Here is a 20,390-nt window from a genome sequence, read left to right as displayed (position 1 = left end):
CCTTTCGTTCCTTTCTGTGACAGAGTTAATATCCCACTGTGGGGAAAGACCAGTTTGTTTATCCGATAGGCTATCCTCATTCTACCTATGAACTCGGGACCTCTTGCACTGCTAGGAATCAGCAGTTCCCGAACCTTCTGGGGGTGAGAACACAGCAGATTCCTTGGACGAAAACCGCTGTAGACATGCGGAGTATGCTCCTAATCCACGCTAATGAAAGGGAGCTTCAGAACAACAAATTAGTGAACAGGATAATAATACCCTTCTTAATTCATACGTTGTTCAGAGCCTGTACGAGTCTCTGTGTTCTCTGTCATAAATGACATTGTTTATGAAGTCATAGGTGCTTGTTAGAGGAAACAGATGAGTGTAAAGAAGAAAAGGAAATTCTAACCATCATTCTGGTGTCTTATCAATAATTTATCTTGTAGATGACATGTATCTACTCATCCATGTAAGAGCCAAACTTATTTCTATTTGTGTATATTATATAAAATATATAAAACAAACATATATAATACACAATATGTCTGATTTTTGTTTATTTGGCAGACAGAGATCACAAGTAGGCAGAGAGAGAGGGAAGCAGGCTCCCTGCTGAGCAGAGAGCCCGATGCGGGGCTCGATTCCAGGACCCTGAGATCATGACCTGAGCCAAAGAGAGAGGTTTTAACCCCTGAGCCACCCAGACACCGTATATATCCATAATATACATTTGTACATATACAATATATATACATACATTATGTATAATATGCATTTTTATATGTATAGATGTATAATATATGTATTATACATATATTGTATACACATGTGTGTATAACATGTATATATATATACACATATAATCTATACAATATAATGTACATATATATACACACATAATATACATCTATAATATGTGTGGATTTTCATATGTAGTTATGAACACATGGGTTGCATTGGATTTCCAGGTCTGTAACTTGTTAAATTTTTATATGTTTTTCATAATACATGCCATGCCCATAATAAAAAGGAAGTATATGTTAAGGGGGGTGTGAATCCCACCTGTACCTCCCCCTAGAGACCAGCACTGTCCAGTAGAGCTTTTTATGATGATGGAAATGTTCTGTTCTCTGTGGTCTGGTACAATAGCCACCCACCACAGAGGGTTCCTGAGCCCTCGAAATGTGGGTGGTGTGTTGGAAGAATTAAATTTGTAATATAATATAATGAGTTTAAATTTAAATAAGCACATTTAAAGGCCACTGTGGCTAGTGAGAAGTGCAAAGATGAATGAGGTCCACAACCATGGGGATTTTACATTCAGCAGAGGAAATCGGACTATTGTCACATACTAATTTGTGCTAAGGAGCTATTTCCAGGTACACTAACTGGGCATGATGTTTCTCCAATATCCTAGTTCTGTAATCCTGAGAGCCAGCCCAACGGTGATCTCAGAGTCTGCGACTAAGTCCGTGTCCTCTGGTGTTTTGCAGTCCCCCCTCCATCGGCCCTTCAGTGCCGGGCAGAGATGTCACAGGAATCACTCATGCTGCAGCTCACCTGTCGCTGGGACGGGGGGTACCCAGACCCGGACTTCCTGTGGACCGAAGAACCAGGAGGTGTGGTCGTGGGGACGTCAAAGCTGGGAGTGGAGATGCTGAACCAGTCCCAGCTGTCAGACGGCAAGAAGTTCAAGTGCATTGGGAGCCACATAGTAGGGCCGGAGTTGGGAGCAAGCTGCGTGGTACAGATCAGTGAGTCTGGCTTGCCGGGGCTGGGGTCCACCCGTCTTTATTCTGAGAGGATCGTTTGCAAGGTCTGGGAAAGAAATCCCAAGATGTCGCAGTGAACTGAATTGTTTCTTCTTTTCTTTTGTTTTGTGTTTCCTTCCTTTTAAAACTTTAAAGATGCTGAACCAAGCTTCTTGGTTCTCATCCAAGCTGTTTTCCACTTGACAGATGCTAATTAAGCACCTTCTATGTGCCAGGTACTGTTTCTAGGTGTTGAAGGTGGAGGGGGGAACAAGACAGGCATAGTTCCTTTGTTAGCCATCTCCTGTTATGTAACAAATGCCCCAGACTTCATGGCTTCAAACAACACATAATTCATTTATCTTATGATTTCTATGGGCCAGGAATTCAGACAGGACATGGTGGGGACGGTTTGTCTTGGCTCCGTGATTCCTGGGTCTCAGCTACAAGACTTAGCTGGGGGGGGGGGGGTTGAAACTGTCCAAAGGATCTACTTCCAAGGTGCTCACCCACACGCTGGGCCAATTGCTTCCTCTCCGCGCGGGCCTCTCCACAGGGCCCCTGGACTGTCCCTACCACGTGGCTCTGGCTTTCCCAAGACCAACTGATGCAAGAGGGAGCAAGCCAGGCTGATGCTACCCTTTCTCTGAACAACCTGACCTCAGAAGTCACATGGCATCCCGACTGCCTTTTGTGTTCATTAGAAATGAGTCACTCAGTCTGGCTCCACTTTCAAGGGGAGTGGGTGGAATTGGGCTCCACTTTTTGAAGGGAAGAAGGTCACGTGATTCCTGGACATGTTTTTGAAACCACGACCATCCCTCTCTCATAGAGCTCAAGCTCTTACGTGTGGGGTTGGGGGCCAGGGGAGGACAGAAAGTTCAAGTGAGGTAGGTCGTGACAATACTTGTGAGGAGGATGAGACGGGGTGTGTTCAAGAGTCTCTTCTAGGAAGTGGGCCACTCTTCCTAGGGAGCAGGGAGGTCTCCTCGTGGCGGTAGCATTTTCGAGCTAAGACCTGAAGGATGAGAAGGAGCTGGCCAGGTGGGCTGAGTGTTCCTGGCAGAGGAAACAGCAAATGCTGAGACCCCGAGGTGGATACGTACCTGGCATTTGAGGAGCTGAGAGAAAACCAGGGTAGCCGGAGTGTCGCACATGAAGTACCCATGAGGCTAGATGGCTGTTGAGGGTTGAATTGGGTCTCCCCCAAAAAGACCTGTTCAAGTCCTAATCCTAGGTACCTGTGGACGTGGCCATATTTGAAATAAGAGTCTTTGCAGATGTGATGAAGTTGAGATGAGGTTATACTGGGTTAGGGTGGGCTCCAGTACTGTGACTGGTATCCTTACAAGAAGAGGGCCATTTGGACATGGACACATGGGGAGAATGCCACATGATAATGGAGGTTGGGACTGTAGTGATGCACCTCCAAGCCCAGAATGCCCATGATTCCCCGCGACGCCCAGAAGCCAAACATAGGCATGGCATGGTGTCTCCTCAAGAGCCTCCAAAGGAATCAAGCCTGCTGACACCTTGATTTCAGACTTCTGAGTTTCTGAGCTGTGAGAGAATGGATTTCCGTTGCTTGAGGCTACCCAGTTTGTGGTGTTTTGCGATAGCAGCCCTGGGGATCTAGTACAACAGTGAGCAAGGACTCTTGCTTACACTTGCCACACTCTCTCGTGTTGGGCTTTGCTGGCCATGGTGAGGGTCTTCCTCTCGGCCTGTCGGGTTAATCCTCAGAGAGGCGGCGATGGAGCACTGGCCTGCTGAGAAGAGAGCCTTGGTGTTCTAGAAGTTGCTCTTTTCTCAGGCAAGTGGCATTCACATGGTCGTCTCTTCCCCACTGACTCATTCAACAAACATGTCCCAGCGGTCCCATCTGTGTTCAGTGCCTGGCTGGCCTTGGGCAACAGAAGGGACCAAGACTCACTTTCTGCATTACAACATGGCTTGGCACATGATGGCTCATGGGCCAAATCCAACCCAACTGGTAATTTACAATTTTACTTTTGACGAGATATAACTCACATAATATGAACGTCACTATTTCAAAGTGTATAATGTGGTGGCTTTTAGGACGTTCACATCATTGTACTTAACCTTCACTGCTGTGTACTTCCAGAACATTTCCATTACCACACAAGACCCCTACCCATGGCAGTGACTCCCAAAGACTGTGTACGAGTACTCTATTCCTGGTATTTCCATTGACATGGAGTGTCATTAATTTTTTTAAGACTTTTCCTATTTGTTCATTAGGACATGGCATAACTGTTGTAATTTGGGTTTCTTTGATCCTGGTGGGGTTGGCAATTTTTATATGCTTCTTGGGTCTCTATATATTATGCATGAATTATCTGTTCATATCTTGTCCATTTTTCTATTGAGTTCATCTTTTCCTATTATTCCCTAAGAACACTTTATATTAACTCTATCAATTAATTTCATAGAACTGTCATGTCTGTCATAGGTATTTTTCTGTCCCCATTGGCCCCTATACTACATTTGTGTCTTATTCCTGCTGGTGATTCACAGTTTCTGATTTTGAAGGTGTTCCCTCTGTCAGTCCTGCTCTTTTAGGGTTTCCAGGCTCAGAAGTTCTTTGCCTGTTTCCAGATCATCCAACATGTTGTTTGTAAGCCTCAAAATAGCCTGCAGGTTAGACAGGACAGTTTGTAAGTTGCAGATGTGACACGGTGTGAACTGACTTAGCCAAGAGTGACCCAGCTTGTAAGTGACTGAAGCTGTCACTTAGCCCAGGCTGGTCTGACCCCAGAACCCTTGCCTCCCTTGGGGACCTCCTTCCTCAGGACCTAGTCCAGCAAATCTTTTTGAGTAAGAGTTATGTACTCAGCATGGCACTGGGTCCTATGGAGGAATTACCGGGTCCTGACCTTTGAAGGACTTAAAATTTACCGGTAAAGAGAAGTCTGAGAACCATGAAACAGGTAATATCACAGTAATAGTGACATTGACATTTACTGAGTGCAAAGCGTGTGCAAGGTGCTGTGCTCAATGTTCTTTCCACACGGTCAGTCACCCTGGGAGCTGGAGGCTAGAAGCCCAAAATCAAGATATTGGCAGAGTCATGCTCCCATCGAAGGTTCCAGGAGAGGATCCTTCCATGCCTCTTACAGAGCTGCCAGGTCTTCCTTGGCTAGTGGCCTTCTCCCTGTGCGTGTCTCTCTGTGTCTTCTCCTCCTCTCCCAAGACACCAGCCCCTGGGTTTAGTGCCCACGCTAAACCCAGGAGGATTTCATCTTGAGATCCTTAGCTTGTCACATCTGCAAAGACCCTGTTTCCAAATAAGGTCACATTCTGGGGTTCCAGGTGGACATGAGTTTTGGGCAGATGCTCTGCACTCCATTTTGTGGACGATGGAGCAGAGGCACTGGGCGTGACCCTACAGCTGGAAGCAGGACACACGTTCAGAGTGGTGTGTAGTGAAGACTCCCGAAGCGTGTGTGGACAGTAAGATCCCAGAAAAGGCTGAGTAACGGACTGACCCTGACAGAGGGGGGAAAAGGCAGCAGCAGGTGACGGATTTGGTGTGATTTCCCCCCATCCCTTCATTTCTTTATGCAGATCTTAGCTCAGTCACCATTCCTATGGCCCCTGAGACTGGGCCAGTGATTCTGATTCGAGCTCAGGATGAATAAACGTGTCTGGAGAAAAGAGCTGACTGGAGAGGAAGCAGGCACAAGAGCCTAGAACCTTCCTGACCCTGACATTGTCCAGTTCTCCCCTCTTCCCTCTCGGTCACGTGAGCCCAGAGCATCTCAGCCTTGATGTCCATCCAGGTCTCCTGGGGGTCTGGTAAAAAGGCAGATTCTGATTCTGTGGGTTTGGGATGGACCTGAGACTCTGCATTTCTAACCAGCTGTCAGGAAGTGCCGATGCCGCTGGTCTGGGCGCCGCACTTTGAATAGCTGGGGAGAGGGAGTCTGGATCATTTCACTTGGCAGGACCAGTAAACCATTGAAAAGCAATGGTAGGCGCGCTAGCTGCCTCGGTCTGTAGAGCATGCAACTCTTCGTCTCAGGGTCATGAGTTCAAACCCCACATTGGGCATGGAGCTTACTTTAAAAAAAAAAAATAGAAACACAATGTTAATGCCCACCTTTGGGATGCAGAACAGTGCAGCCCCCCAAACAATGAGAAGTGACACTTTGGGGGGACTTGTCCTGCCCACATCTCTCTTTAAATTCCTTGTAGCCCCTACACTGAAGAAGACCGCTCAAATCGGGAGAGTCTGAAGCACTAACCAGCCCATGGTGTGAAGGCTGATGTGTTGCGATCTCTTCTAGATCTCTGAGGGCCCTGCTCCCCCCCTCCACCCATGACCCCACCTTTGCATAGAGCATCCTCTTAAGTGAAAGAAACTCTTTGAATGTCTAGGTGCCACACAGGCTATGGGGGTGACTCAGATTTTTGAGGGTTAATGCTGTGTTTGACAAAAGCATATTAATATATATGACCTTTGGGGCACCTGGGTGGCTCAGTGTGTTAAGCCTCTGTCTTTGGTTCAGGTCATGATCTCAGGGTTCTGGGATTGAGCCCCGCACCGGGCTCTCTGCTCAGCAGGGAGCCTGCTTCCTCCTTTCTTTCTCTGCCTACTTGTGATTCTGTCTGTCAAGTAAATAAATAAAATCTTTAAAAAAGATTTTGGGACGCCTGGGTGGCTCAGTGAGTTAAAAGCCTCTGCCTTCGGCTCAGGTCAGGATCCCAGGGTCCTGGGATCGAGCCCCGCCTCGGGCTCTCTGCTTGGCAGGGAGCCTGCTTCCTCCTCTCTCTCTGCCTGCCTCTCTGCCTACTAGTGATCTCTCTGTCAAATAAATAAATTTAAAAAAAAATCTTTGAAAAAAAGATTAAAAAAAATATGTTGTTTGTGGGGAGTAGGGGGGTCCCCTGGAGGATAGCTCGTTTTGTTTTTTATACAGAATGAGGAGGCCACTTCTCAAGTTTTGGTTTGAGGGGGGCCCCTGAATTCCAACATACTGATGAGGCTTGTCAGTGCTGCTGGCTTTGTGACCCCAAAGGAGATACGAGTTAAGGAGAGAGAGGGGAGGTGGGATTTAATAATGGGCAGGGGCCTGATGGTTGATCCAGAAAGGGGTGTAACGTGAGTTTCCTGAGCAAACCTGGGTTTGGGGTTTCTCTTTTGCTGACCTGATTTAGAAGGAGAGGCTTTGGGCTGTTCCACACCACCACATTGCCCCCCCCCAACATCCATTCCCCCATTCCCTCTTCCCAGGGTGCCAGGCGTGAAACCCTAGATTCTCTCTTGGAACAACTGTGGATGGAAAGTGTAGGGTTTTGCTCTCCCGGGCAGGAACCCAACATGCCACTCTGTATCCTTCAGCTGCTGAAAATACAGGCTTAATATATCACCCAAGATAAATCTGCGACCCTTCCCAGGAGGGCGTATGTTTTGGGAAAAGGCTTCTGCTGCAAAGAAAATAAACGCATTGCTATTGGAGATCTTACAGTTCTCCGTGTCCCACTTAGAGCAGACCCCAAGGCTGTAGGGACACTGCATTGGGAGCTGTCTAGGACAGACTTGTGATAGACAGACTAATGCTCCCCCAACAAAGATGTCCGTGTCTTAATCCCTGGGGCTTTCCCTTACGTGGTAAGAGAGACTTTGCTGCTGGGATTAAGATCTCGAGATGGGGAGATTATCCTGGATTGTTGGAATGGGCCCCATGTCATCTATCACAAGGGTACTCCTAAAAGGGAGGCAGGAGGGTTGGACTCAGTAGCAGGAGACGTGATGACAGATATCAGAGGTTGGAGTGATGCAAGGAAGGTCCAGGAGCCAGGGAATGCGGGTGGCTGCGGAAAGCTGAGAGCAAGGAAATGGATTTGCATCCCCACCCCTGGAGCTGCCAGAAGGAATGAGCCCTGCCAACACTTTGATTCCAGCCCCCTACGATCACTTCCAACTTCGGACCTCCAGAACTAGAAAAGAATAAATTTGTGTTGTTTTAAATCACTCCATTTGTAGCAGTTTGTTACAGCAGCAAAAGGAAACTAATGCAGCTGCCTTACTGTCTCGTAGAGCGCTCTTGGCAGGCTGTGTGCCCATTCTTTGTATGAGCAGCGTGGCTGTGATGCATGGAAGCCTAGAGCTTAGACGGGGAATGCGGGCTACAGAAGTTTGGCAATTTGGGCTTACAAGAGTAACCAACTCAGGGCTCCTGGCTGGCTCAGTCAGTTGAGTGTCTGACTCTTGATTTCGGCTCAGGTCATGATCTCAGGGTTGTGAGATCGAGCCCTGCGTCCAGCTCTGTGCTCAGCCAGGAGTCTCGTGGGGATTCTCTCTTTCCCTCTCTGCTCCTCTCCCCACATGTTCTTTCTTTCAACCCTTCTCTCCCTCTCTCTCTCTTTCAACTAAATAAATAAAGTCTTAAGAAAAGAGTAGCCAACTCATCCTGGTTTGCCCAAGACTTTCCCAGTTTTCTCACTGAAAGCTCCATGTCCCAGGAACCCCCTCAGGCTTCAGCAAACTAGGACCAAAATAAAAATGTTGATTTCACCCCAAATCCTAGGTGCCCCCCTTAATTTAGTTGTGTACCTTTGAGCAAGTTACTTAACTTTCTCTGGGTCTCAGTTTCTTCATCTGCAAAATGGGGTTAATACGTTTAACAGTGTCTAGACCATAGTAGATGCTTAATAAATGTTAGCTTTTATTATTACATGAGACCAAGTGCAGGACAGAAATTCCCTGAGTGGCTTCATCAGGAAGGTAATAACATTCTTGAAAAGCTCAGGCTGTGGCTTGAATCTCCCTGAATATTTGTTTTTCTTTACTTTCTGGTCCCCAGGAAGCCCCTCCCTTCTCTCTGAGCCCATGAAGACTTGCTTCGTGGGGGGCAGCGTTACATTCACCTGCCAAGTGTCCAGAGCCTACCCGCCTGCCAAGATCCTGTGGCTCAGGAACCTCACCCAGCCCGAGGTGGCCATCCAGCCCAGTGACCGCTACCTCATCACTCAGGATGGCCAGAGTTCCACGCTCACCATCCGCAATTGCTCCCAGGCCCTGGATGAGGGCTACTACGTGTGTCGGGCGGAGAACCCAGTGGGGGTGCGGGAGGTGGACATCTGGCTGAGCGTGAAAGGTGAGTGAGGGGGAGGGGCCCCCGAAGGAGGATGGTGGAGTGCTTCAGAGGACCAGGCACCAGCATGGGGACAGCTTGGTTCTTCCCCTTCCGTGGGTCACTGCCATCAGGGAGGAGGTGTACCCGCTTGCCTGTGACTTGACAAGGTGGAAAAACTATTACCCAGTCGTAAATCTGTAACACTGCATAGGGATTAAAAAAAAAATTACGTTGGGGCGCCTAGCTGGCTCCATCGGGAGAGCGTGCAACTCTGGATCCCAGCGTCGTGTGTCAGAACCCCACACTGACTGTAGAGATTACTGAAAAATAATAAAATAGAACTTAAAAAATAATTGCATCCCAAAGAATATATATATTATAAATATAAAATATATATATTAAAAATATGAAAAATGTAAGTCATAATAGTGAAATGAACACTTGGGAAACTACCATCCTGCTTAGGATACAGAGCGGTGCCTACAATGCTAGTTATTTGTAGGTAGTGTGGCCAGATTTAGAAAATGACAAAGCTTAAAAAAAAAAAAAGAATAAGATGCCTGCTTGAATTTGCATATCAGAAAAACAAGGCTTTTTTTTTTTTTTTTTTAGTGTAAGTATATCCCACATTTTCCATGGGACATACTTATTCTAAAATGGAACTCATTGTTTATCTGAAATCCAAATTAAATGGGCATGCTATATTTTTTTTGGCCAACCCTACCTCTAGACCCCTTTCCAGTCTCATCCTGGGCCTCCTGAAAAAGGTAAGCACTATTCTGAATTTTTTTATTCAAGAAAATTGTTTCTACCTAGTGAAATACTTGCTGTTTCCACTCTGCATTTTGTTCTTACTGTAATTGTATGTTGTACCTCTTCACTCCTGTAGGATTTCCTACTGTGTCATGATTCCACAACTAAGTTACTAATTTTCCTGCTGATGGACCTTTGTATTGTTTCTGATTTTGTTGTCGTTTTTGTGATGAGCAAAAAATGTTGCCATGAAAATATTTTACCCAGCTCCTGTGTACATATATATAGCAGATCCCCAGCAAATATTTCTCTAGGATATATGTGGACGGAAGAGAAAGGAAAGGTTATGCACATTTGTATCTTTCTGGGATAATAGCAAATTATTTTCCAAAGTGGTCATGCCAATTTCTGTTCACAACAGCGGTTATCTAAGAGTGTTGAATTGTTCCGCATTTTCGCTTTCCGGCTTTGTGATTTTTGCCCCTTAAGTACGTGTAAATTAGAATCTTACTGTCATTCTGATTGGCCCTTCTGTGGTAACTAAGAAGATTGAGAATTATTTCATATGTTTGCTGTTTGTGTTTTTTCTGTGAAATACTCACTTGTGTCTTTTGACATCTTCCCTTTCTTGTAGATATGTAGGAGTTCTTTTTTTTTCTTAAGATTTTATTTATTTATTTGACAGAGATCACAAGTAGGCAGAGAGGCAGGCAGAGAGAGAGAGGGAAGCAGGGAAACCGATGCGGGGCTCGATCCCAGCACCCTGGGGTCATGGTCCTGAGCTGAAGACAGAGGCTTTAACCCACTGAACCACCCAGGTGCCCCATATGTAGGAGTTCTTTAGAACCTCTGCTACTAATCCCTTGTTAATTTTACGTGTTACAAATACCTCCATTTAGCTTGTTTGCCTCTTTTTTGTTTTTTGGTTTTGGTTTTTTTTTTTTTTTTTTGCTTTCTTTCTGCTATCCTTTGACTAGCAGACATTCTTCCTTTCATGCAGTTAATTTTATGAATCATATCATTAACAATTTCTGTGTCTCAAGAAACCTTATCTCCCCCATGGCTGCAGAGATACTATCCTATACTTCTAAAAAGTTTTAATGTTTTGCCTTTTACAGTTAAATCTGTACTCTACCTAGAATTGATTTTTGTGAAAGGTGTGAGGTATGGGGATCTCATTTCTCCCTCACCCAAATTTGGATAGCCATGGCTTCCAGCACCATTTTTTTTTAAAGTTATGATCAAATTGGCACTTTATTTTTTTTTTTTAAGATTTTATTTATTTATTTGACAGACAGATCACAAGTAGGCAGAGAGAGGGGGGGAAGCAGGCTCCCCCCTGAGCAGAGATGTGGGCTCGATCCCAGGACCCTGGGATCATGACCTGAGCCGAAGGCAGAGGCTTTAACCCACCGAGCCACCCAGGCGCCCCTCCGCACCGTTCTTGAGTAATTCCTCTTTTACTCACTAATGTGTCATTATCAGATTTTCTTTTATGTGTGGTCCGTTCTCGGATGTTCTGTCTGCTCCATTCATCACTGTTCATCACAGCAGCAATAGCTCACCCTCTTCATTTCTGTGGCCTTGTAAACAGTCTCGATGGCTGGAGATTTTAACTTTCCAGTCTTCCTTTGCATCACACACTTCATTTGCTTCCCTACAAACTCTCTGAGGTTGGGAAATGAGATTTTATCTTGCTTTATGGAGAGGTCATGTGCCTTGCTGAAGATGATGGAACCAAAACAAGACCAAGACCCAGGCAGAGGAAGGGAGCCGTTGCTCTTTGACCAGCACATGTGTCAGATGGAAGAATCAACAGTGTGATTTGTCTTTGCAGAACCTTTAAATATCGGGGGAATTGTGGGAACCATTGTGAGCCTCCTGCTGCTGGGACTGGCCATTATCTCAGGGCTTATGCTGTATTATAGCCCTGTGTTCTGCTGGAAAGGTAAGGATTTCTTGGGCCCCTTTGTTTACTTTTGAGGCTTCTTGAAAGGGTGTGGCAGGGGGAAGGAGGCCCCCGTTGTTGTCCTACCTGAGGTCCCATTCTATAGACTTCTTGACTGGGTCCAGATGTGCAATAATGAATAAATTAAGTATACCATTCCTGACCACCCTGTCACCTGTCATGTTGGGTCCATTTTCTCATTTCTCCATTCTTTTGTAAATGTCAGATTAAAAACTTTTGGGAGGCTGAAGGGGATGTTATTGGATATTAATTTTTTTTTTTTCCTTTTTCCCTTCAGTAGGAAACACTTTCAGGTGAGTGTTCCTAGAATCGAGTCAAAAACCCATTTCCATGGTCTGTGTTCGCCGCTGTGTTTTTCTTTTGCAAGAGCAGTCATGGCGGCCACTGTGGAGGACCCGGCATGGGCCAGACCCTGGGTGAGGGCCTTCCCTAGGCCTCGTTAGAGACTGTTTCATAAGCTCTTCAGGGTGGTGGTGGCACCTCTATTTGCCACATAAGGAGATGGACGGTCAGGACAGTGAGTAGTTTCTGCAAGCTCATCCAGGAAATGAATGGCAGCACCTGCGTTCAGATCCAGGTCTCACTGATTGCAGAGTCTATGCTCTTGTCATAATGCCAGACCTCAGGGCGGGGCACTTGCCGGGCTCTCACTGAAGCATAAAGGCGGGGTGTGTGTGCATGAGCCCAGGCATGGGTGCATTTATTTAATTTTCTAAAAAGAGCTGAAAGGAAGAACAAGTCCTAGTCTCACAGCATGTTTTGGAAGATTAGTCTGAGCATGGCCAGGAATCCCTCCCAAGAGGAGATCTCAGGGGGTGCCTGGGTGGCTTAGTCAGTTAAGCGTCTGACTCTTGATTTGGGCTCAGGTCATGATCTCAGGGTCATGGATTGAGCTCTGAGTCGGGCTCGGCGCTCAGCATGGATTCTGCTTGTTGCTCTCCCTCAGCTCCTCCCCATGCTTGCACACTCTCTGTCTCTGAAAAAATAAAGTCTTAGGGCGCCTGGGTGGCTCAGTTGGTTGGGTGTCTGCCTTCAGCTCGGGTCATGATCCCAGAGTCCCAGGAGTCCCACATTGGGCTCCCTGCTCGGGGGGAGTCTGCTTCCCCCTTTGGCCCTCCCCCATCTCATATTCTTTCTCTCTCTCAAATAAATAAATAAAAATCTTTTTTTTTTTTTTAAAGATTTTTCTTAATTTATTCGACAGAGATCACAAGTACGCAGAGAGTCAAGCAGAGAGAGAGGGAAGCAGGCTCCCCGCCGCGCAGAGAGCACGATGTGGGACCCAATCCCAGCACCCTGAGATCATGACCCAAGCTGAAGGCAGAGGCCCAAACCCACTGAGCCACCCAGGCACCCCAAATATCTTTTTAATAAATAAATCTTTAAAAAAAAAAATCCACTTAGGGGCACCTGGGTGGCTCAGTGGATTGAAGCCTCTGCCTTCAGCTCGAGTCATGATCCCAGGGTCCTGGGATCGAGCCCCTCGTGGGGCTCTCTGCTCAGCGGGGAGCCTGCTTCCCTTCCTCTTTCTCTGCCTGCCTCTCTGCCTACTTGTGATCTCTGTCAAATAACTAAATAAAATCTTTAAAAAAAAAAAAAAAACCCACTTTAAAAAAAAAAGGGAAACCTCAGTAGGGGCAAGGTGACTAAATGGAACGTGTGTCATCATTTCCCAAAGGCATTCTGGGTTGGAGCAAAAAACTCTTCTCTTTGTCCCTCTTCCCCAGTTTATGAAGGGATATTGCTGTTCTGGGATGATCTTTCATAGGAAAATGTTACCTTTACTGCCCTGTATTTGAGCGCCATCTTCCCAGTGAGTCTTTCGTTCCCCAGACTTATTTCTCACAGGAGGAGGCAGCAAGCATCATGGAAAAACGCTTTGGAACTAGGAGACCTGGGTTCGGATTGTACCTCTCCCACTCCCGGGCCCTGTGTTCCCGGAAAAATCCCTCTCAATTTCTCGGAGCCTCTGTCTCCTCATCCGTTTCCCAGCAGGAAACTGAAGATTATATGAAAATGTAAGGCTCCTGGCACCGTGATTGGCCCAGGGCATTGTGTATATAGGCTGGCCGGGTGGGCAGAACCAGCAATGAACTAGAGAAGAATTCATGGTAACTGCTGGGCATGGACTCCAAGTGCAGTCCACGGCTCAGGGCTTGCGGGGTGGACGAGGACTTTACCTGGGCCTTGAAGGGTGAGTCGGAGGCAACATTTCAGTAAGTAGAGCAGAAATAAATGGTATTTCAGGAAAGGAATGTAGCCTTCGTGTACTCTGTAGGCAGGGAGCTTTACAAGAGCAGTCAGAGTGCACCGGAGAAAACTTGGGGAAACTTAAAACGGAACCAAGACTTTTAACCATGACTTTGAGAGAGTGCTGCGAGGGGAACTGAAATGGTAGGTTCCTGGGATGAAGGGTCACCTGCCCAAGGAGCAGGGGGAAGTAATAAAACCCACCCGGGAAAATGTGCATAGTCTACAGGAATCTACAGGAATCTGTCAGTATCTCTGACATTACAATCATGCTGTCTTCTCTCTCTCTCTCTTTTTTTTAAAATTTTATTTATTTATTTGACAGACAGAGATCACAAGTAGGCAGAGAAGCAGGCAGAGAGAGAGAGGGGGAAGCAGGCTCCCTGCTGAGCAGAGAGCCCGATGCGGGACTCGATCCCAGGACCCTGGGATCATGACCTGAGCTGAAGGCAGAGGCTTTTACCCACTGAGCCACCCAGGCGCCCTTACACACTATCCTCTCTTAAACGAGGTGAACACACAAAGGATTTTCCATGTTACCAAAGAGGTTGCCATAAATCTAGTGTTTTCTGTTCAGTGAGGGTTGATGTTGGGGGGCAGGAAGAATGGGGTAACTTCTTGATTATTTCTCCCCCTTTGGAAATTAGGGGACAAGACATGGGTGATGTCATGGTTTTGGTGGATTCAGAAGAAGAGGAAGAGGTAGAGGAGGAAGATGGTGCTGAAGAAGAGGAAGAAGAAGAGGAAGAAACAAATGAGCGGGAGGAGTCACCAGAAGAAATCCGTAAGCATGGCCACATTCACAGAGTGACCGCACTGGTGAATGGGAATGTCGACTGGATGGGCAACGGACTCCAGGCTCTGCAAGGTGAGTCCTTTCGCCTTCCAAGCACTCTGCTGGGGGCAGTGGGAGTCCCCGTAAGAATCCCCAAGAGGTGAGTCTAGTTGTTTTTTTTTCTTAAGATTTTTAAATTATTTATTTGACAGACAGAGATCACAAATAGGCAGAGATAGAGGGGGAAGCAGGCTCCCTGCCTAGCAGAGAGCCTGACGTGGGGCTCGATCCTAGGACCCTGGGACCATGACCTGAGCCGAAGGCAGAGGCTTTAACCCACTGAGCCACCCAGGCGCCCCGTGAGTCTAGTTTTTTAAAGGGTGGAGAAGATAGTTTAACCTAGGATCAACTGTCAACGCCCCACACTACAATTAAACTGACAGACATGTATCAAGGACCTGTTCTGGGAAAGGCACACTATTGGCATTGTTGGGGGGAATAAAAAAAAAAAGACCGATCATAACCCTAGGCAGGGAGCTTTACAAGACCAGTCAGAGTGTACTGAGGAACACTTAAAACAGAAGCAAGATTTAACCGTGACTTTGAGAGAGCAGTAGAGGAGCTGTCACAGGGAGGAATTTGATTATTACCAGATGAATGACAGGCTTAAAAATCACAGGATCTCAGAGAGAGGTGAGATGCCTTGAGGGATGCATTGGTTGGGAGACGCTTAATGGCCGGAGGAAGATATGAGGCAAGTCTTTCAGGATGGTCGGTCGAGTCTGAATAAGCAGAAAGGGGAGAGAGTATCCAGGCGAGGAATGGCAGCAACCGGCTGATGCCGGGTAGACCGTATCAAGCACGTCTCGAGGAGCTTGAGTGAAGAGAACAGGAGAAAAGGGGAATGCGCACCTGCCTCACTCGCTCCCCCATGAATTCAGTTCCGAGGCTCGCCAGTGAAGGACTGGGAAGGGCAGTGATTGAAAACGGATGGTGGGGACGGAGCGACCTCTCGCTGAGCCCACTCCGACTCCGATCTGCTTTTCCCTCCTGTCCAGACGACAGCAGTCAGGAGCGGATTGACATCATTCAAGAAGAAGACAGACCCGTTTGAAGAAAGAACTGTCCTCCATGATCCCGTCTTAAAAGCTTGGAAGGCTGCGTTGAAGATGAGCTTTTCATTCTGCTTTGACTTGACTCGCACCCCTGTCTGAGGGCTGAAAATGGTGTGGGGTGCTCAGCAAAAAAGAAACACACACACAGATTTCCTTCCATTTTTTTTTCTCCCTAAATTGGTTTGATTTGCTGTTTTTCTCATGGATGTTAAATGTGTTGGGAACGGGCAGTGTGTGGGGGGCCAGGTGTATTTGGCATCTCCGGTGCCCCCTTCACTGTGACTTCTGGCTTTATCCAGGTTGACCGATGCTGATTTGGAGGGGACAGGAGTTTGGGGGGAGCAATGGCCTTCATGTTCAGGGCTCCCGGTATTCTATTAGATGTCCGTGACCAGCTTGCCCCATACACACAAGGGAAGAGTGTGGGGTGATAGGGACACCTCCCTTATCAATGCCCGGGTAAGCTGGAAGACCAGGCAGACGTCACCTCCCTGGAAAAGGTGAGGAGGTGTCCGCTACCGGTGCTAGTCAGAGGGAGGCAGTTTGGCTCAGGTTTTGGAGTTTTGCAAGCACCTGGGCTTGAATGTGGGCCCTGCTCCTTACTGGTTTCCTGGCCTTGGGCACGTTGCTTTACTTCTCCCTGGGCCTCAGTTTCCTCATCTGTAAAATAGGTGAAATCCCACCTGCCTTACAGGGTATGATGAGGACTGAGGGAGGTATTGCGGATGGGAAAGTGCCCAGCGGGTGTTCAGCAGATGTCCTTTCTCGTCTCGTCTGTCCTCTCTAGTGGAAGACACTATGTCAACTAGGTTATAAGCTGCCACCTGGGCCTCTCGGCTCTTTGTAGGATGGTTTCAGAGGAGAGCATTATCGGAGCTCTCCTGATGCCGTTGGCTTCCCTGGTGCAGTTCTTTTCAAAAGAGGCAGGGGCCCCTAAGAGGAAGTGCCTTTCATTAGAACCTCTCATTGTGCAGAGTTTCATATTTGTACAAAAGCCTCTTAGGTGATACCCGAGTAGCTTGCCGATTTCCCCATTCCTCCCTTTCTCCTGTGGCTTTGAAAGAAGGCAGGGGAAATGTTTTGCAGTGGAGTAGGGTGAGATAAGTATTCCTTGGGCTGACTAGTTCATCCGGCCTCAGCTTCCCACTCTTGGAAATGGGTATGGGAAAACTTGTTTCCTTCCTCCTTCTTAAGGAGAGTATGAGGATGCATTGATCAATAAGGCAAAGTTTTGAAGGAAGTGAGATCTGATGCACGTAAGCTGCTGCTTCCAGATCCCCATGCAGTCTGCTGATGGTTCTTTTCTGACTTCGTCCAAATCCCTTCCGTGTCAGAGACGTAATAAGGGTGCAAAAGATTGTGCCGAGCATGAAAGTCTGACTTGAGTTTGTGTTCTTTAATGTTCACATCCCCCTTGCTGGGCAAGAGCTAGGGCTTAAAGGAGAGCTTCCTTTCTCTAAGTAACAGGGACCGGGACTCCAGTGAGACAAGAAGCTGGTTATCTGCAGCCTTCCCCTGCCGGTGTGATGGGGAGGGGTCTGTTTTCTTGGATGTAAAGACTGAACTGAGCAAATCACTAGGAGTGAGCCCCCTGTCCCCAGCTCAGCCGCGTGGATTGCAGGAGCTGCTTGCAGTTTCCACTCCTCAGGAATTAGGTGCAAACTGCAATTCTTACTTGCTGGGGCTTCTGCTGCCCAGGACTTCCTGGTCTTAGCCACTCTGGCCAGTCTAAGTTAGTGTTTCAGAACAGGAGACTTGAGTTGTTTCTAAAGTCACTGAGCTCAGAATCTGTCTCCCTTAGAATCTTCCATGATTAAATTCCTGACTTTGAGAGTTCACTCTGCAGAGGCACCCATATTTAAAAAAGAAAATAAAAGAAAGAGGAAAAACAATCCCTAAGAATGCAGAGAATGATCTTCAAGATCACTGAGATGCTTTCCAGAATTTCTTCTCTTGCACATGGACGAGATGGGACACATCCCTGATGATGGGAGATCTTTGGGGCAGGGTTTTTCCACTAGCAGTGGCGGTGGGGCGGGGTGTGTGGTGTGGTATGTGTGTGCTTCAAGATCTTATTGCCAAACACTATACACCCTGTGTTAGCTGAGCCACAACTTCTGTCACTCATATCTGAGTCCTGGGTCAGTTCAGAGTGCAGGAACTGGCAGTCTTCATGTCCTAAGGATTGTTAAAGAAATTAGGGCTTTCCTCTATTTTAAGATGACTTATCCCTAAAGCTACAAGCATGAGGCGGTGGGTTACAAACTCTGTGGCAAAGTCCAAGTTGGTACATTGTGCTGTTACACAATCTTATCAGGTGTTCTGAACTCCAAGATCTATTTATCAGAACCAGGAAGATAAATACTTAACGGCTATCACAACCAACATTTCAGAAGGGGACACTGGGAAAGGGCTCGGCCAATCCTGTGGCTTTGATATTAGTTCTGATTCTCATAAGCACATATAGGCCCTGTGACTGCATACAACCCATGATGGAAGGTGCACCGGAACCTGTGATATCATCCTGGCCAGGTAAAATTCATGTGACGCAGTAAGTGCCAACTGGTAATTCTCACTCACCGTGGGAGTGACCAGGAACTGCTGCAAAGATCCCTCTGCATTATTTACATTTTCATATTTGGTGTGCAGTGTGTTGGGGGGGAGTAAGAGAAATTTATTCTGAGGTTATAATATGGATTTTTTTTAAAAAGATTATGGAATAAAGTTATTTTTAAATAAATGCTTTAATGATCTTGATTTAGACTTGATTAGTAAACAAGATTTGGAGAAATGGGTTTGCCTCCCCAGTTTTGTTTTGTTTTGTTACCAGCTTTCCCTGTGTTGGTAATCACAAAGTATCACATTGTATCCTTTGTAGATCTTCTCTCACACTGAGATTCCCACGGAGAAACCCGTTCTTCCATCTTTTTTTTTTTCTTCCCCCTCCCTGTCTATGCCTCTTTTTGGTCAGACTGCATGCTTTCTAACGCGAAAGGGCTAGGGTAGCAGGCTTCAGGGAGAACGCGCATCTGCTGGGCTGGCTGAAAAGATGAATTCTATCAGCTGTCCTGTAGTTGTGGGTGGCCTTGGGAGTTCTTTACTGGGCTCAGCTCATTGTAACCCCCACAAGATCTCACGGTACCTCCCACTTTCCTGTTTCTAGGCCCAGGCTAAACCGCAGTTCTTAGAGGAAGCTTCAAGTCACTCTCGCTGTTAGGTCATTCCTCCTCCCACCCCTTTCCTTACTGCCCTCCAGGCTCCCTCCAGGCTCCCTCCAGGCTCCCTCCAGGCTCCCTCCAGGCTCCCTCCAGGCTCCCTCCAGGCTCCCTCCAGGCTCCCTCCAGGCTCCCTCCAGGCTGCCCTGGCCTTGCTCCCCCGCTTTTATCACGGCGGCTCCACCTTAACTTACATCCTTTCTAACCAAACCCGTGCTTCCTACCTTAACCCCAGTGTCCCGAGTTACTTTCCACCCAGCCCCTCCCTTTGAAGACTCGTGGGTTGGATCCAAGCTGGTTTGAGTCCCCACGGGACCCCTGCCTGTTTCGCTTCTCTCCCCGTTGTCCCCAATGCCTCTTTCCGCGAACTTCCGTCCTCCTAGGTTTATCCAGCTTGTCCGTATTCGGACCCCCACTCTTCTTGGATCCCCCCTTTTTCTGCCTGGCCCCGCTGCCCCTTTCTTGCCGCCCATTTTAACCTTGACACGCTCGTTTTCACCCTCCATTTTCCGCCGGGCTTGTCTGTCTCCGGTTCCCATTTCTTAAAATTTTTTCTTTTTAGGATTTTATTTATTTGACAGACAGAGATCACAAGTAGGCAGAGAGGCAGGCAGAGAGAGGGGGAACCAGGCTCCCCACTGAGCAGAGAGCCCGATGCGGGGCTCGATCCCAGGACTCCAGGATCATGACCTGAGCCGAAGGCAGAGGCTTTAACCCACTGAGCCACCCAGGTGCCCCCGGTTCCCATTTCTTAAAAACCGGCGGCTTGCCCCGTCCTCTGCTCTCATTCCCAGCCCCTGAGCTGGGCTCCTCCACCAAGGCTCCCAGTTAACCTCTGAGCTCCCGGCCTCAGCGCCCCCATTTTATTCTCCAGGCTCGTTCCCGCCTTGTCACCGGCCTAGGGGGTTCCCGGACCCCCTCCCCCCCAGTTCTCTCCTCGGCCCCCGTTTTTGTCCCCACAGTGCCTCTGGTCCCTGGTGTCTTCAGGTCCTCGTTCTCGAGAGACGGTCGCCTCCCTCTTCGCTGCCCCCTTCTTCACCTGGTTCCCACCCCTCGGGCTTTCTCCCCGCGCCATGTGCCCCGGTTCTCTCCGCAGCCCTCCGCTCCCCTCCCTCGGACTCCCTCGGCCCGCCGCACCCCCTTTTCTGCCCACACCTCCAGCACCCAACCCCCGCCCCCCGTCGTCACCCACCGCTCCCGGTTTCCCCCTCCACCCCGTTCCGTTTTCACTCCTCCCCCGCTTCTCTCGGTCCCCGCAGCCCCCGGGTTTTAGCCTGCCCTGCTCACCTGACCCCGCTTTCGCTTGGCGCCGCCCCCCGAACTGTATCCCGCCGGCGCTCACCTGCCCGCCCCCCCGACTTTCCCCTCGGCCCCGCCCCCCGTCTTGTCCCGTCCGCCCGCCCCCGCGTTCCTCTCAGCCACACACGGTGCCTCCCCTGCACCGGTGTTACCTTCCCCACCGCCCCGCTTTCCC

The 20,390-nt window shown here is 48.1% G+C and overlaps 1 protein-coding gene across 2 annotated transcripts in view; it reads left to right on the top strand.

The window, feature by feature from the left end:
* The window catches only part of VSIG10 (V-set and immunoglobulin domain containing 10), a 37,215-nt gene extending 18,774 nt beyond the window's left edge, over window positions 1-18,441 (top strand). Inside the window, exons 4-9 of one of the 2 annotated variants that reach the window (XM_004753327.3) lie at window positions 1,479-1,739; window positions 8,567-8,860; window positions 11,430-11,540; window positions 11,842-11,854; window positions 14,459-14,679; window positions 15,645-18,441. In XM_004753327.3, the coding sequence (XP_004753384.2) occupies window positions 1,479-1,739; window positions 8,567-8,860; window positions 11,430-11,540; window positions 11,842-11,854; window positions 14,459-14,679; window positions 15,645-15,700 (956 nt within the window). In that variant the 3' untranslated portion in view covers window positions 15,701-18,441. Of the gene's footprint in view, window positions 1-1,478; window positions 1,740-8,566; window positions 8,861-11,429; window positions 11,541-11,838; window positions 11,855-14,458; window positions 14,680-15,644 lie in introns of both variants that reach the window. The other variant, XM_004753328.3, reaches the window with a different exon arrangement.
* Window positions 18,442-20,390: the final 1,949 nt, after the last annotated feature.

Source organism: Mustela putorius, unplaced genomic scaffold (genome assembly GCF_011764305.1).
Source record: "Mustela putorius furo isolate JIRA1106 unplaced genomic scaffold, ASM1176430v1.1 tig00537248_pilon_pilon_pilon, whole genome shotgun sequence".
NCBI lineage: Eukaryota > Metazoa > Chordata > Mammalia > Carnivora > Mustelidae > Mustela > Mustela putorius.
Note: the sequence above shows the minus strand (reverse complement) of the source record. Positions and strands in the feature narration are given on the sequence as shown.